The sequence below is a fragment of the Festucalex cinctus genome, chromosome 8 (genome assembly GCF_051991245.1).
Source record: "Festucalex cinctus isolate MCC-2025b chromosome 8, RoL_Fcin_1.0, whole genome shotgun sequence".
In the NCBI taxonomy this organism is placed as follows: Eukaryota; Metazoa; Chordata; class Actinopteri; order Syngnathiformes; family Syngnathidae; genus Festucalex; species Festucalex cinctus.
Window position 1 is genome coordinate 18,997,960 of NC_135418.1, and position 18,671 is coordinate 19,016,630.

The 18,671-nt window shown below is 40.4% G+C and overlaps 1 protein-coding gene and 1 long non-coding RNA gene across 2 annotated transcripts in view; one reads left to right on the top strand and one right to left on the bottom strand.

The window, feature by feature from the left end:
- Positions 1-317: 317 nt before the first annotated feature.
- Positions 318-18,671, top strand: part of grm2a (glutamate receptor, metabotropic 2a) — a 33,625-nt gene continuing 15,271 nt past the window's right edge. Inside the window, exons 1-2 of the mRNA XM_077528656.1 lie at positions 318-1,143; positions 10,423-11,147. Of these exons, the coding sequence (XP_077384782.1) occupies positions 10,620-11,147 (528 nt within the window). The 5' untranslated portion in view covers positions 318-1,143; positions 10,423-10,619. The remainder of the gene's footprint in view (positions 1,144-10,422; positions 11,148-18,671) is intronic.
- Positions 3,017-4,934, bottom strand: LOC144023349 (uncharacterized). The gene is made up of 3 exons (XR_013284534.1): positions 4,577-4,934; positions 4,157-4,256; positions 3,017-3,526 (listed from the first exon to the last, which is right to left on the bottom strand). It is a non-coding gene; the product is annotated as an uncharacterized LOC144023349 (long non-coding RNA).

Sequence of the window (18,671 nt, forward strand, 5' to 3'; positions counted from 1 at the left end):
TTTTCACCTACCATCTCACCTTAACTGCGCCGTAAACACTTCCGGGTCATCTTCCGTGTGAACAAAAGCGACGAGGACGGAACGTTTCTAAACATGAAACAAAACAGCGGGAAAGCTTTCCCAAAGCGACTAGGATGGAGCGTGTGTTTTTCCACTGCTTTGTTTACACGTCGCTTTTGTTCACATGGAAGATGACCCGGAAGTGTTTACGGCGCAGCTAAGGTGACATGATAGGCGAAAAAAACAACTTTGCGTTCCCTCGCAAAACAACTTTGCGTTCTCTCGCAATTTTTGCGAGGGAACGCAAAGTTGTTTTGCGAGGGAACGCAAAGTTGTTGTTTTTTCTTCTTTTCTACCATGTCACCTTCGGGGCTCCGTAGGAGGGTGAGACGTGCGACCCCTGCGTGCACCGGGGCCACCTGGGAGTGACCTCACACTCTCCGGTTACGCGTCACAACGCGTTTGTGGAGCCCAAATTAAAAACGAGCAGTCTCCAAAGAGACGGTCTTTTCTTTCCTATCATAAATAGGAGGGCGACTCTCTCTCTCTACAAGTTCAAGCAAGTCCTCTGTGCGTTCTGAGCTTGAAATGTTACACCACAACCTAGTTTGCACTTGGAATGATGATCTCTCCACTGCATCAAGCTTGCTGGGTGCGCTCATCTGCAGTCCGCCTCGCGTTGGTCTAGAAGTGATCATCAATTCAGCAGATTGCGGAGTAACAGGTAGAATTCTCCACTTTGCGCAATAAATCGGCTCAATTCCCAACTCGGGTGTTATTTAATAAAAAAAGAAAAAAAAAGGCTGTTCCTGTTCCCCGCCCTCGCTGTGGGGATCAATGAAGTGGGCGTCGATGTTGCTGCGGGTCGAGGGTGAGAATTGTGAGATGTGACTTCGGAGGAGGCTGCAGGAGCTTCGGCGGCGCTCGTGTGCAGCACCACGGACAGCGACGCGGCCACGCGCGCCGCTTTTCTTTCTCTTGTCTGCTTCTCGTTCTCTCAACTCGGCCTCGCCTTCCTTCATATTCCTTCTTTCCACCTTTTTTTCCCATTCACTTCGCACGTCCGAGAGCGCTCCGGAGGAGGATGTGCGCCGGCTCAGCGTTGCTCGTCCAGCCCGCTGGAAGCTGAGGAAGCCCGCACAGGTAAGAACAAGTCTCAATGTTATCGTGTTTTTTTTTTTTGTTTTTTTTTGTAACTTCTGCTGGTGACAATCGATTTAGGTTGTTGGTGAAGCGTATCGATACATATTTGGGACTGCGTATATTGTGTTTTCTACTTTTTCTTGAATTTTGTTTTTAAATTATTAAATAAGCTTCTCAAATATTTTTTAGGCTTTGATTTTTATTTTTTAAAGAAAATTTGAACAGCAATTTTTTTTGATGCAGAGGGAAAATACAAATGATATTTATTGCAGTCTAAGGAGTTAAAGTACTCATAAAATCTTTACTGTTTTTCCCCTCACCTAATAAAGTGGAACACATGCATAGGAAATTGGCTGGTCAGGTTTAAAATACACGGAAAGACAATAATTTTGTTTGAATCATCATTCACAAATCAATAAGATTGCAAGTTGCAACCTGTGTGGGATGATGATGCAAGCTCGATGTTGATTATGGTGAATTATTTAAACGTGGGGCATCATGCAAAGAAAAAAAAAAAACGCCACACTCCTTGTCACCTGTTACATTTGCAAATGACTAGTTCACAGAGTTTGTCTTGAAGGATCACTCACCTGTAAACAAATCCCTCCCATATTGTTTCTTTAATAGCTACAGAGCTGCTTCAATTTGCACACTTATTTGAGCTGAATTTGTGCATTTGTGTGTGGGTTTCTTTACAATAACGCGTTGGTGGGGGTTATCCTATTGAGCTCCATTTGATTGCACGTGTGTGCTTATTGCCGTATTGTGCACCTGATGCCCACGCAACATCTGCTGTCGTCAATGACATCCTCGCGTTGATGTGCGAGCTTGTTCATGCTCCAATGAGCATTTTGGAAAAAAAACAAATGCACTGAAATATACATAATTCAGATTCACACTTCCAGTGAGAACATTCCGCCTGCAAAGAAACGGAACCGACACTTAAAGTTGAGGTGTGAAGGTGCTGAACGCTTCACATGAGTGACTTCCGAGTCTTGTGTGCTGGATTCAATGTAACGTGCAACTGTAACATTTAACGGTGAGTGATGATGGAGAGCTGATCAAACTTTTTACACCAACTTATGACCAATGAAATGCAGTAGCAGGCTGAGATTTTATTCCTAAATTTTAATTGAGTACTGATTATTTCATGTAATTTTAATGCAATATTGAGATATATAGATCATTCTTTAAAATTATAAATAATAATAATTATAAATATATTGTACTTAAAGGTTAAATACAACTGAACTATCCATCCTGTTTTGGGGGGGCGGATTTTATGTTTTAAAAGCACTAAAATATAGAAAACATTCAATCCAAACTATATTGCACAAAATTTAAATAAAATTTGTACCTAAAAATGTTTGAAAACAGTTAAAACTATTAAATACAAATGTATTGTACTAAAAAGTTAAATACAACTTAACTGCACTTCCTGTAGCAGATTGTAACATTCTGCACATTTTTCGTTAATGAGCATTTAATTCCATGATTCTGTCGTGTACCACTAGAGGGAGCCCACACACCACTAGTGGTACATAAACCACACTTTGAGAACCACTGATAGACGATTGCGATGAGGTAAGAAGTTTTCCAGTTTGTCATAAAAGAAGAGGAAGTTGAAAGGTGATCATAGATTTATCACGTTTTGGCAGTTTAAAGTTGAGTAAGTTACATCATTCCGTAGTCCCCGCCCCCTCAACTCATACACCAAGTCCCCGCCCCCTACCACATACACAATGAATGAATGCAGGAGCTCTATCCAAAACCACCATAACACTCACTTTTAAATTGTTTTAATTGACACTGTCATAAAGATATACAGTCATTAAATGATAACACTCGGAACTAAATGAGGTAATCATAATATTAGCGGTAACAGTATGATCTATCCCTTCGTACTTGTCAAATGGTATTTAATGGGCTGGATTGTGCAGATGTACCTAATGTTGTGGCTTGTTTGTTTTTGCTGCAGCATGTCTGCCAGGTTTTGGAGTTGAGGAGCAAATAGTGCAGAACATAAGAAAGTGGTCTCTTCATCTGATATCCTACTAAAATCATGATATTACAAAATGAGGATATTTGGAAGAACAAGGCTGTTAAATATATAAAATCCATCTCAATCAGCACTTTCCTGCGAGGCAATCACAGGGCACTTTATAGAAAAATAACTGCTCACACTCTCACTTGTGCCTATGAACAATTAAGAGTCTTCAATAAATATATAACGTGGATGCTTTTGGATTGTGGGAGGAAGCCGGAGGAAGTGAGCCGAGGCTCGAATGCAGAATCTCTCGAGTGTGATGCAGATGTACCAACTTCTTCCCCCACTAAGTCGGCACAAAATAATCTAAAGCAAAATGTCTTCCAGCCAAGTTATCTATGGGGAAAAAAAAAAAAAAAATCACCATAAAAAAAGGCAAATAAGGCATGTGAAATTACGAAAAACACTCCGAGTCATTTTCACACAAGCAATCCCCTTCACTCCCGGCTGTTTTACTGGATTTTGACTGATTTTGCAAGGCCCACAGAATATTGTGTTCTATTGCTATAAAAATATGGAACCTACCAAAAGAAAGATTAAAGTCTCTTCTTTCATCAGGAAAAAAAAAGTATTTATATCTGTTTCCGTTTTGCAGCAATTAGCATGAAAATAACTTTCATCATTATTCACAAATCTGTTTAGAACTGTGGGGAAATCAGACTGTTTGCAACATGGCCCTGGTTGATCTCTTATACTCATCTTATACTCCGGCCACCTGCTGGCCGTCTGTATAATAACGTTCTTTGCAGTTGAGAGGCTGCATCAAGGCCTTCTGTATGCTCTAGCGTAAAAAAAAAAAAAAAACATAAAAAATAAATCTCATCTTTGGGACACTTAAAATATTTAAACTAGAACGTATCTATACGTTTTTGGGAGCAAATGATTTTTATTTTTTTATTTTTTTTTAAAGAAGCAAAGGTCAAAGTAACAAAGAAACAGCAAGGAACTAAACACAAGCAAACTTACGAGACAACGAGGCACACCTGGACAAGAGATGAGCAGCTGGAGGAGGGAGCTGATTGTTAGACAGAAGGAGCAAGGCTGATGAGACCAGGTGTAAACAAACCTAATGAGTAGACATGACAAAAGGGACGCATGTTTAGTTAAAAAATGAAATTTTATGAATTAAATACTTCGAATTTTGTGGAAAAACAAAGCAAATATTTTTTTTTAGCCATTCTCCAATGACCATATATGGACAACATAACTTTGCCAAGCTAGCTCAGACCTCCGCCCAAGGCTGAACAGGTTTTATCGGTTTGCTTAACCATTTCAAAATCACTACTGTGAAAAACGGTAATTTAAGCTAATAACAAAGCCCAGCGCACTGTAAAATTCACAATGATCTATGATGACAAATCCAAATGCTATGACAAGATAATGTACCTTACAGTGACTTCCAGGAACATCATTTCTTATTGATTTAAAAAAAAAAAAAAAAAAGAGTGCAACGGTGACATGATGAATTATGGGGGGGGGGAAAAAACATAAAAGCAAAAGACAATCAAAAGTGTGCGTCCCTCAGAACCAAAAGTGCCAGCCATCCATCACACGGTCGAGAGCCGTGTTGCTTCTTGCGCTAACGATCTGCACGAGACGCAGCCGGGGGATGAATGTTTGATGAGGAAGGCGGAATGGGGCTCCTGGGAGGAGGAAGGAGGAGGACGCTTGCAAGGGATTCCCCCTTTTTCCAGGCGGTGAAGGCTGAAGGCGGAAGAGGTTGCAGTTGAAAGCAAGGACAGGAGTCAGGGATTGGCTACGTTGACTACTGTGGTTACCATGGCGACCAGGAGGAGGCCTATGATGATAAACTTTCAACTTCAAGGTCCTCGTCGCTAATTGTATCCTTGGCCTTATTACGAAAAGGTCACACACTTTATTTTCGGGAGGCACTTCCTGGTTTTGATGATGAGGCACGAAATGGATTTGACGTCTCAAAGGTGATTCATGCGGTTCACATCATCTGGAGAAGAGTTGAGAAAAGTTGAATATGCTAACTCTAATTTGTACAGTATCAATCAAAAATTCCTAAAACTCCTTACATGTAATGTCCAGTTTTAAATACTGTCAAACGAAACAGGATAGGCTACTTTAAAATCAAATTCAAGACAACCTTTTTGCTGTTTAGCCTAATGCTAACAAACAATGCAAAATGCTAAAAATGGGCTAGCAAATATAGCATGCGGTGTTGCAGCTGTCATACCAAATTGAACACACCTGCTACCTCCTCATACCTGAGACCTTCTAATACTAACAAGTCACATGACACTAGGGAGGAAGAAATTGCTCAATTTAGACATTTTCACTTTGAAGTATACTTATTTTTGTTGCCAGGGATTTGAGCTATTATAGCTGTTTTTGACTTTTGAGTTATTTTTGAGGGAAGAATAAATTTAGACTTGAGTCATAATTGAACTGGGCTGCTATTAAAGCAAATCAGCATCATTGTTCTTCCTTTCCGTCATTTATAAACATTTTAGCGACTTTTTAGCCACTTTTAAGGTGACAAATGCACAAGTTTAGTATGCAGCGCGTGCTAATGATTAGTTTGGATTCATATCGCGCCTTTCAAGGGAACTAAAGAGGTTTGATGATATATACAATATACGGAATGAGAACATCATTCGGTGAGCACAGTCATTTTAGGGAGCTCTTTTTTTTTTTTCTTAATCTTTATCCGAGTCTTTCCACTGTGAAAGCATCGCACGTAAACGACCTCCACCTGCGTAACATTTGCTTCCACTTTGGGCCATATTGCCACGCCAATATGAAGTCTCCAAAATAAGAATGGAACCTGAATGACATATTTCTCAAACCTTTACCTCAATTTTCTCCATCTCATTTTCCCGCCCACTTGCCTCTGCCGCTTTGTTCCTGCACTCCCTTTTCTTGTGCCCCCAACACCCCCCACTTTTTGCCATTCTTTCACACAGTCTGGCTTGAAGTGTGGAAGCTAGCGGCTGCTGGGATTTATGCTCCTGAATTAAAAAAAAAAAAAAAAAGGCCATCTGCTGAAGAAAGTAGAGACGGCCACACAGGAGGAGAAATTGTGTGGGGGGGCAGTCGAGGCAATAATACTTGGTTAGATATTGCGTCTTAAATGTATACATACGCGAACATCTTGGGTTTTATTGGACTCATATAAACTTGTAAACGTAACAATGAACAGCTGGTTTGCTGCTAGTAACTGAGTGGTGATATACACATATATATATATATATATATATATATATATATATATATATATATATATATATATATGTTTATATATATTAGGGGTGTGAATTGCCTAGTATTTGGCGATTCGATCCATATCACGATTCTTAGGTCAAGATTTGATCCGATACCGATTAATCCCGATATGAATTTATAAGTCGATTGTTGCGATTTTTTTCTACTAAGATTTAGAAAATACTATTTAGTAAACTTGTACTTGTACATGTAAGATTTGTATGGAAATGTATTATTTATTTATCTGAAACTTCAGTCTTATAACTGTGAGCCATTGTGTTTAACAAACAAGTTGTAATTTGTTTCATGTTTGAACAGCATTGAAATAAAATATTAAGGCTTAATGTTCCATTAATATAACATAACTTAACATTTCTATGCTTAAGGTGTGAATCCTAACTCTAAGTAAGACGTTTTGTTGAATATTTTTCCATCAAAAATTGATGTTTAAATATCGATTCGGCTGCCTATTGAATCGATTCGAGAATTGCGCGATGTAATATCGCGATATATTGCCGAATCGATTTTTTCAACACCCCTAATATATATATATATATATATATATATATATATATATATATATATATATATATATATATATATATATATATATATATGCTGTCAAATGATTACACTTTTTCAACTAATTAATCACGTAATATTCCGTAATTAATTAGAATTCACCGCGGCATTTTCTACAGAGAGAGAGAGAGAGGTAAATGTGCACATATGGGAAAATGTTGGCAACTAAATTCTAAAATGGGCGACCTTCCCAAAATGTAGAGTATAGAGAATTGTTGCAAGCAAGAGATCATTCCTTGAGAGAACACTAAGAAAAAAAAAAAAATCAGAAGAGCACAGACGTTGAAGCGGACAAAGACAGCAAAGAGAAAGAAAATCCGCCGGTGAGCTTGGAGGCCTCCTGGGGTGTGGACATTTGGGAAGGAGGCTGCAAATGTGACAGCCACAAATCTTTTTTTGCCACCATTATTGCCTGAAGCTTTGCCCCGACGAACGACATCACCTTTCTTATCTTGCCGTGTCATTTTTTTGTCAACAATCTCCCAAGTTTTAGTTTGACTGCCTGTGCGTCTAATGAGGCAACGCTTCACATTTTGTCGAGCTGCAGTGCACATTCTGAACTCCAAACATTAAAAAAAAAAAAAAAAGAAATCTTGTGTAACAAAAAACGCTGGCACTCCCGTCTGCTGGTGCTTTTGTATTCGAGGGAAGTAGAAGTGACTTGACCCATTTACGCCGTGAACTTGCACTTGTTGACAAGCTGCTGAGGGAGCAAATGAAAACGTCTGACATCCACACTCTTTGTCTAATGCAACATGCCACCTCTCATTTCTCATTAAAAGTACAGAGTGAGCCGCCAGGCAAAGAAGTATTATGCTCGTCTGTTCAACTCGGTTTGAAGAAAAAGACTGAATGCTTGAACTTTTGTCATTTGTTGAGTGTGTCGCATTAATCGTAGCATATTCATAAGCAAGACATTGACATGATTTCGTAACCAAGCAACCGTGCTTTGGACTTGAAGAGCAGAGTGTTTTCAAATGAATGTAAAGATGAAAAAAACAAAAAAACAAATGTGATGCCGATCGTTTCCGTAACCGCGACTTGAGTTGACACAACACATGCTTTGCCGGTCCCCCCAGAGGACGGAGCACCATGCATGGCCAGACACACCAACTTGTCTTGGTCCGCATTCCACTTCGCGCTTCACCCTCTCCACCTACCGGCAAGTTTCCATGGAAACAACGAGCGGAGGGAGGAGAGGGATGGAGGAAGACAGGAAAAACAACGGAAACCCCAAAAGAATCTCGTCTGCAGTCTTGACTCCTGTTGAGTTTTTATTTTGTTTTAATGGGCGGCTCGCTTTTTTTTTTTTTCTTCTTCTCAACGATTCCTTCACATCCCCCTTTTTAGCATCCATGATCTGACTTCAGCGTAGTTTATTATTTGCAAGTCTGTCAAGTTGATTTGATACAAATCCTTCTGGCTCAGTGATTTACTCTGATAAAACTTTACCCACAGTCAACAGACTGTTTAATTAAGCCTGGGGGAGTCTGGAAAACCGACACAAAAAAAGCCAAACAAAGAACAATAACCCTTCGCCTCTGCAGTGTCTTAACTGGATCTGCTTTAGCTCCACACACATAACTCTGACTTGAAGTCGTAAAAGATGTAACCTGAGACTTTTTTTTTTTTTTTTTTTGCCTTGCAGATGAAAGACATATTCCAATTTGTTTTGGCGATTCTTGTGGAGTCCCGAAAGATATCTTTGTGAGTTGTTAAGGATTTTTAGTACTCATTAGTGCCTCCACCAAGGCAGACTGTTTTTGGTGAATGTTGGCTAGACTACATAAAAACCTTTTGATCCAATATCAATAACAGTCGTCTGGCCTTAAAGAAAAAAAAAAAAAAAAAAAAAAAAAACCTTATATATACAATAATTCAATATAAATCAATAATAATAATAATCATGTGCCGTTCAGGTTAATGATAGTGTTAGTAGTACATTTTTGTTGTGCTATTGTTCATTATTTCAAGTATCATTTAACCATTGACGCTTCATTTTCATTGCTAAACATATTTAGGATGTGCAGAAGTGGGGAACTGCCAATGTGGAGTGAACCTTTTTGAACATATTTACGTACATTCAAGTGCGTTTGTAAGCACGTTCGAACGTACTTGCATGTATGTTCAAAATGATTGCAAATACGTTCCAAAGTATTTGCAAATAAAGTTCATAACGTATTTACGTACATTTAAATGTATTATAAGCGTCACTTGGGGATTTCCTTTTGCGGTCCATTTCCTCCACCTATGAACAACATATTGAAAGTTATTAGATTCTGATCATTTAATACAAAAAACAAAAAAACACATTTGGCCTACTTTTGTTAAAGTGGCTTGGTGAATCAGTGACACTGATGAACTAGCATGTTAAAGCCAGAGTAGCCAATATGGAGGTTTGTTTTAGACATAGGTTACCTTTTAAAACATCCAACAAGGTTCTATAGCGCTGATATTGATATTCATTTTCACATCTAAGCCTCCGTAGGTAAACTTGAGGTCTTATTGGTGCATCTTACGCCATGATGTATAATAGCTAGCATGTTGTAGCAGCTAGCAAGGCTAGCGCTGAGAAAGCAGACGATAACCATACCAGCACTTGCTCATATTTGGTCTGGATTTTCAGCTGCCCATTTCCACTGCCAAAATATATAGAGGACAAAATGGTGTCTTTGGTGTAATTTTTCACGTAAATTACTGCAGTATACATGTTTGAAGCTAGCGTAAACATTCCTCTGGATTCCTCCTGGAGAGTCACAACATCGCCATGCAGTCACATAGCGCCAGACACCAAAGCAGCAGTTTGTAGTAACTATAATACATCTGTTAAGGATGTTTATGGTGAAATAGCGAATCAGTTCACAAGTTTTGGACTGTACGAATACACTAGCCTGTCTGTGAACGCAAATGGCCATGCACATGTCCTGTGCGTTGTTCTAAAAATAGTAGTTTGGTCGTAATTGTGAACAGCCCTATTTTGTTTGAATGTATTTAAATACGATCAGATGTATTTTGAAAGTTTGTTTGAACATATTTAAATACTGCCAAACATGTTCAAAGTATTTGTAAATACATTCAAACATATTTAATTAAATACATTCTTTTACATTCCTAAGCATCCTCGAACGTTCCAAAGTGCTTGAAATACGTTCCAATGTACTTTTGTAGGTTTTTAAATACATTCAAACATATTTGCTAGTACGTTTGAATGTACTTGTATGCTAAATGATAAAAACATTTTTTTAAATATTGCCACACAAATTTTGTCTCATGTGATCATATCGATAACCTTCACTTCAATTCACTTGCTCATGCACTCGAACGCTGTGGCAGTCCCCACATCCACAATAAAACAAAGGAATGATTGTGTTTCATCTCAGACTGAGAGTGACTTTCTCTCTTATCTTTTTCATCTGCAGGCTGTAATCTACCAAGTGCAGAAGAGGAGGCCCGAGCAAGAGGATCACACCGAATGGCCTCGATGGTCAGAATAAAAACACGGGAGCTGTGAGATCTGGTGCCGCTGCGCCTCGCCGTCTTTTTCTTCGACATCCAAAGCTGATCAGACGCTAAGCAAAAAACAAAGCGCAGTCAAGGCCTTGCTCTGCCCAGGGATATGTCATTGGGGAACTCCCCCGTGTTGGGGGTGCGCCCTGTGCCCCGACCCCTCTGGCTGTCCCGCATCCTCCTCCTGGCCATATGCGTGACTCTCTTTGCCCAGGCTCCGCAGGGTTTGCCCGTGGTGGGTTACAACACGGACTCCAAGAAGGAGATCACGCTGGACGGAGATCTGATGATCGGCGGTCTCTTCCCCGTGCACCAGAAGGGCGAAGCCGCCGAGGATTGCGGGAAGATCAACGCTCAGCGGGGAATCCAGCGGCTGGAGGCCATGCTGCTCGCTCTGGATGAAATCAACAGGGATGAGCGCATCCTGCCCGGGATTCGGTTAGGGGCTCATATACTGGACACGTGCTCCAAGGACACTTACGCTCTGGAGCAGTCGCTCGAGTTTGTCAGGGCTTCGCTCACCAAAGTGGACGACAGCGAGTACACCTGCCCCGATGGATCCTACGCCATCCATGATGAAGTCCCCTTGGCGATATCTGGAGTTATTGGAGGATCGTACAGCGATGTTTCGATTCAGGTATGTACTGATAAACAGGCACACATGCCCTTTTATTTTCTTTTAGTTTTGTTTCAAAAATACCAAATATGAAAGACTTTACTGTATTGTGTGAAAATAAACACATTTTGATGCTACACTCTAACAGTTGGGTAAAAAAAATTCATCATCATCAATCATTGTGTACAAACAACCCCCCAAAAATTGGAAAATTTTGTACAGTCTCATCTTGGGTAAAAATAACCCAAGATGGGTCATAAAGTGACTGACACAATTGTTGGGGTTATTCATTTAGCACAAAAAAAAGTTTGTTTTTGTTTATTTATTTTGTTTGTTGGTTAGATTTTTTTGGGGGTGTCCATAACAGTAAACGACTTGGGTCAATTTGACCCACTTTCTGGGTTGCTTTGTACAAATGACCCAATTTTGGGAGGGAATGTTTTGTACGATAACAACCCAGAAAGTTGGGCCAAATCGATCACTCTACACAAAGTCTCTAAAAGCAATTGGGTAAAAAATAACCCAAGATGGGTCAAAAAGTGACTGACACAATTTTGGGGGGGGGGGGGTTTCATTTAGCACAAAAAAAAGTTTGGTTTTGTTTAGTTTGTTTGTTTGGTTGTTTGTTTGTTTGGTTGGTTGGTTTTAGTCCATAATGGTACAGACTTGGGTCAATTTGACCCACTTTCTGGGTGGCTTTGTACAAAATAACCCAATTTTGGGGGGATTGTTTTGTACACAACAACCTAGAAAGTTGGGCCAAATTGATCAGTCTACAAAATGTCTCTAAAAACAATTGGCCAAAATCTGCCAAAAAATGCCATAAAAAAAAATAAAAATCTAAAATAATTATAATAAAAATAAATCCTAAAACAGAAGAAGAAAATGAATGTCTACGTAATGGATGCTGCTGTCATATTTTTGTGTTGTGGTGTTGCTCTGTGGCTCTTGGGCTGTCTTTACACTAACACGCTGTTTCCTTCATCACAAACAATTCACATGTTTTGTGGCTCCACACACATTTTTGGTTATTTATTTGGTGTAAATTGGCGTTTTGTTTTGTTTTTTTTTACAGGAAAGGTCGCTGACCCCTGATTTAGCTCTTAAGTCCTAAATTTTCTTTTCGTTAAACTTGCTTGTTGCTGTACTACGAGTAGTGTGGTTCAATCAATCAGAGTCAAGTGTGTTTTTATGGGCAGTTAAAGCTGATTCTGATAAATGCGGCTTGTGCATCAACCCTGTTGTAATCTGTGCAGGGCGCACTCAAAGCCATCCAGGATGGGCTATCGAAAAAAAGATGGCTGGATGCTAAACATGCAAGCAGTTGGTGCAATTCCCAAAAGGCGTATAACTGTTATCACTGGTTCAGTAGAGATAGTACAAGAAACGAGACCATGACGGATGATCCTAACGGTGCCCATTTGGACTAAAGCACCATGTGCAATTACACCTCACGAGATGTGAACCCGGGTTGGTAATGACGATCACTTTCACTGGGAGGATCCGTTTACCTGCTCATCTTATCTGATTTGGAGCATGCCTTTTGCTTTGCCTGGTAATTCACACTTGAGCAGCGGCGCTGTCAGAGGCTGACATGCCGCAGATGTTTTGCACGCACGTCTGGCTGACAGGATGACTAGTGACGACTCTCAGAGGCGGCAGCGCCCCGCTCGGCTCCCTCGCGCTGACGTGATGAAAGCTCCGCTAATTGGGTCTCCAGTCTTCAGCGCTAACATGTATGTAATCTCGCTCATTGTGAGAAGGGACGGCGCGTCGCTTGGAAGATCACACGTGTGTAAATATCCGCAAAATAAAACCGCCTCGGAGCATTAACTTCAACGGAGGACCGCGTCCGCTGCCTCAGCCTCATACTTTAGATATTGGATGCAAATAGCATCCTCAAAGAATTGTTGGCTTTGCTGGACATAAACATACATGATCAAATTCTGATCATTTGAATCAGGTGTTGAAGGAGGGAACTATCTAAAACACACAGGAAAGTGACCTTCGGAGACCGGAGATGCCCACCCCTGCTTTAGATCATACGTCTCAAACTCTGGTCCTCAAGGGCCGTAGTCATGCATGTTTTTGGTGTTTCCCTCTTTCAACTGACCTGATTCAAATGCTGATCAAATCATGATCATTTGAATCAGGTGTCGCAGGAGGGAAACATCTAAACATGCAGAATAGTGGCTCACGAGGACAGGAGTTGCCCACTGCTGGTCTAAAGTGTTGAAAACACATTGGATTCAAATGATAATCAAATCCTGATCATTTGAATCAGGTGTTGGAAGAGGGAAACATCTAAAGCATGCAGGATATAGGCCTTCGAGGACCGGAGTTGCACACCCCTGCTTTACATCATTGGTCTCAAACTCTGGTCCTCCAGCGCCGCAGTCATGCATTTTTTTTTTTATGTTTCCCTCTTTCAACTGACCTGATTCAAATGCTGATCAAATCCTGATCATTTGAATCAGGTGTGTTGGAGGAGGGGAAACATCTAAACAGGATAGCGGCTATCGAGGACACTATGCTGCATGTTTTAGATGTTTCCCTCCTCCAACACACCTGATTCAAATGATCAGTAATTGATCAGCATTTGAATCAGGTGTGTTGGAAGAGGGAAGATCAAAAACATGCAGGACTTCGGCCCTCAAGGACTAGAGTTTGAGACCCTTTGATCCAAAGTAGGGGTGGACAACTCCAGATCTCAAAGGCCACTATCTTGCATGTTTTAGATGTTTCCCTCCTCCAACACCTGATTCAAATGATCAGGATTTGATCAGCATGTATGTTTATGTCCAGCAAAGCCAACAATTCTTTGAGGATGTTATATGTATCAGCATTTGAATTAGGTGTGTTGGAGGAGGGAAACATCTAAACATGCAGGATATTGGCTCTTGAGGACAGGAGTTGCCCACTGCTGGTCTAAAGTGTTGAAAACATACCTTATTGAAATGATGATCAAATCTTGATCATTTATGATGATCAAATCTTGATCATTTGAATCAGGTGTTGGAGGAGGGAAACATCTAAAAAATGCATGATGGTGGCTCTGGAGGACTGAGTTGCCCACTCCTGAAACTCTGGTCCTCGAGGGCCACAGTCATGCATGTTTTCCAACACACCTGATTCAATTTTAAATGCTGATCAAATCCTGATCATTTCAATCAGGTGTTGAAGGAGGGATACATCTAAAACAGTGGTGTCAAAGTCCGGTCCTCAATGGCCTGAGTCCTGCATGTTTTAGAGGCTTCCCATGTTCAACAAAGCTGATTCATATTTAAGCTCATCAGCAAGCTCTGCAGGAGCCTGTTAATGATCCTGATCATTCAATCAGGTGTGTTGGAGTAGAGAAACCTCGAAAACATGCAGGACTCAGGCCCTCGAGGACCGGATCTTGACACATGTGATCGAAAACATAGAGGCTCTGGAGGACCGGAGTTGCCTACTCCTGCTTTAGATCATAGGTCTCAAACAAAATATTTTAGATGCTTCCTTCTTCCAACACACCTGATTCAAATGATCATTATCGTTATCAGGGTCGTGCAGAGCTCGCTGATGAGCTGATCATTTGACTCAGATGTGTTGGAGGATGGCGACATCAAACAATTTATGATTGAGGCACTGTGTCGTTCTATCCTGGCTGACATGTTGAAATTTTCCCTTGGACTCATGGTTGACCTGACGTCAGTGGTCAAAGGTCATAAAATTGTTTGTTGGCAGCAGCGGCCAGCAGAACACGTCATCGCCGATGTATAACTGCGCCATATTTATCACTGTGAAGCTCCAACTGTACATCCGCCATCAATTGTTTCCTCAAATAGCCGCGTAAACTCCTTTGAACTATTCTTTTTTTTTTTTTTCCTTACAGCCGTGGAACAAATATTTTGACTCACAAAACAAATGGATATCCTACACAGTGATGCTATCTACAGATAGGAAGCTCCGGGGAAATGAAGAGAATCCAGAGCACCTATAAATGGATTCCTGATGTAAAAAAGGAAATTCGGGAATTGATGAACGAGGTGTAATTTTAGTGAGACCCCGCATCTGGGGGTCCTTTGAGAATGCCCTTGTCTTGATGTAATTTATGGATGGACTATTATGAGCCCGAGGTCTGCCTGAGCTTCCCAGTGAATCTTCCTGATGTGCAGGATAGCACCACAGGACTCTGTTCCCTTTCTCGCCATGGATGAACTTCTTAACTGTAGAAAAGTTCAGTCATGTTGGTTTGTTAAATTACGTAATGTCTGAGCACATTATGCATTCCGAAAAATGTTGCTACCTTCTATCTATTGTGTGACATTAGGACACCGCTACCCACATTAGCTGATTCAGTACTTCACAACACACAAACAACTTCAGTTGCTTTCACATGCAATAACACCTGTGAAAGCACAGGAGCCTTTCTGTCGCAAAAACAAGCAAATATTTTGAAAAGTGGCAGCCAGAAACTATCCATCCATTTTTTTGTGCCACTGTACCTGTTGGGACTTCTGGGCACAGCGCCAAATGTATGCTGCTGCAGGCAGAGGCTGTAGCGTGGATTGTGATTGCCCGAGGTGCGTCAACTCGTCAAGTATTTGTACCGTCTAACCATTACACCTGTAAGCACTTCCTGGGGTGACTCTGTCCACAAAGTGACTTTGCTCTGCTCACACAGAGTCTGACCATCCAGAACTTATTACCTGTTTATCACCGGGCAACTGTGAATGGGCCATTGACTTGAAATTAAGCTCATACCAACTGAAAGGCAGCTACGCCAAAATTAATGACTGTCCGTCAACATTAAAAGCTAGCAGGAAGAGATGGTCTCCTTAGTGTTGTTGGAATGTGTGTAGAATCACTGCAGAATGTTCAGTAAGTATAGGCCTAGATTGGTAATTTCCTGGTGGGCGGGTCAACTATTCCAGGCTCCTCCTATCTCATTTGAAAATCAGCAAGTAAAGCGCCTGGCAACATTTTAATCTATTATTGTTTTCTCATACAAATGCTTTGCTGTCATTGAAATATATGCCATTATTATAAAGCACTGACTACAATACTTTTGTTTCTGAGTGTCACTATGTCACATGAACTGATACCAAAGGAAACAATAACTTGACTAGAAACGTCACTGTAACTATACTACTTTACAAAATTATGGAAGTCTTTCGAACTTATTGCTAAAGTTGTTTTGAACATACTGCAAAGTCATTCATTTAAACGTATTGATCGTTGTTTATTGTCAAATTGTAGGCTACATGCTAACAACATAGCATTTTCTTTCCCCATAAATGCCACAAGGTTTTGACTTGCTCATGCACAATTGTGGCATTATGGGAAAAAGTGTAATGTTTTTAGCATTTGGCCTATATTTTTACCAATACGTTTGAACTACTTTACCAATAGTATGTTCAAACAACATAGCTAGCCCAGTCAAAACTCTTTACGACACATTAGCAATTCCACACGTCAGTATACAATAAGACATTAAAAAGGCACAATATAGTCAGAAATGTGACATGAAATGGCAACAAAGAATTTTGGGAAAACCTTTGTGCGTTTGTAAAGTTAGCATCAGTCTGCTAAGTACACAGGAAGTGGTGTGACTAGGTTTCAAATAAGAGCGCTAACAGGACTGATACATTAGCTAAATGTTGCTAACTTAACAGCGTTGGCTAAATCGGTCATGTTAAGTGTAAAGTGTCTTATCTCGTATTATTTAATTCAATTTGCCTAATTGTCTTTTATGTTCTCATACTTGTTCAAATAAACACTTATTGTGATCTTGTAAGCATATTCAATTGGAATTGATTAAAAAAGAAATACAATTTGAAAATCATTGAAGGAAATAGTAAGCTATTCTAGATTGATATACAATGGTACAATGGGTAATTTTTTTTATATTCTTTCAAAGTGTTAACTGAAGTGGGATTTATGCATTCTTGAATTTTGCATCTCCAATCAGGCTGTTCTCCACTTAGTGAAGAATTTGCCTTTGTCAAAATGTATTGTGCTCCAGTATAAGTGAGTATACTCTCGCCTTAGAATCAGGCAGGTCTACCGCAATGTGACTATTATTTAAAAGCCTGCTCACCATGGAGACATGGTGGGAGCACGCTGAACTGACAGGTGGCAAGTGCTCTCTAATTCTGTCACGAAAAAAGGAGCATGTTGCTGTGCCTCCGGTGTGGCGGGGGTGGCTCTGGCTGTCGGCTTCGCCATGGCCCGGTTACGTGAACACAGACGTGTGGAGCCCGAGTTCTGTGACACTTTTCGCATGCAAGTTCCTATCGTCCCCATCTGTGGTTGCAGCCTGGTGCTTTGGCAGAGATGCTCACAGAGGATGTTGAGGCATCAAATGAGAATCCTTTTTCACAAAAACACTGACGACCAGAGTTGGCGGCAACGAGATGGAGGGAGAGTCACTCGGCGTCACGTGGCATCAAGCCAATCGACAATCAAAGCTTGTATCTTGTGCTTTTAGGAATAAGTCTGTGAGGCCATCTGGGCTACTTTAATGACTCTCCTATGAAAATCCACCACTCGTTTTAAAGAGCAGGTGTGAAGCTCAACATTTTCAGCTGGTTGTTTGTATACTGGTACTGCAAAAAAAAAAAAGCTTTCATCTATCAAGATGTCCAACACAGTGTCAGTATTTCATCAGCATTTTCCTCATTTAGGGCTCTGTGTCCAAAAGGCGTGGGCTAATCAGATGTATTTCATATTTCGGTCCAGGAACATTAGCCTCAAGCCTGTCTTTTGATTTCTATACGCTGAAGCAAATCCACTCATGTTTTTTTCTTTACTCACTGGTAAAAGAGCGTCCCTGGGCAAAAAATTATAATCACCAGGGCAAATTAGAAGAACACATCTGGAATGCCAAGCACCAAATATGTTCATTAATAATGAACTTTTCGTTGCTGGTAAAGGTCAGTTCAAATAAAATTTGAGGTTGTTGAGCTATGTACGTAATCGTATCGCTATTTTTATTTTTCCATTTTTTGACTAATGAGACTGGAGAAGAACTCACAAGAACGCACGCTGCTATTCAAAGACAAGATACCGTGATTGAGCGAGATCGGTCGAAAGCGCCTGACACGAACGCACTTGTTGACATTTTCAGTCCAATTCCATTACAGTTTTTCACTAAATGAAAGCGATATTTCTACAATTTCAAAAAACACAATTTTGAATGGTCGGTGTTTCTGCTTCAAGCGCGATCCTTAATCTGACAATTCTCGTAAAATCTCAAATGTTCTCACCAGCGGCTTATCGCCCGAGATTCCTGTTGTTTGTTGTCTAAAATAGAGGTTACTCTTTCTTCTCTAATGAGGTTTATAAAGACTTCCGTCTCTTTGTCGGTCCACGTGTAGCGTTGTGCAGCCGCCATGACTCCAAACACAAGAGAAATGCTCACCATGTGACTGGAAATGCGCAAAAAAAGCGTTTCCATGACACTTTTGTTGAAATACTTCTATTTTGACACGTCTCAAAAAACACCTCATGAGAGTGAAAAAACTTTTTTGTGATATTTGAGAGTTTTTTTTCCCGCAAATC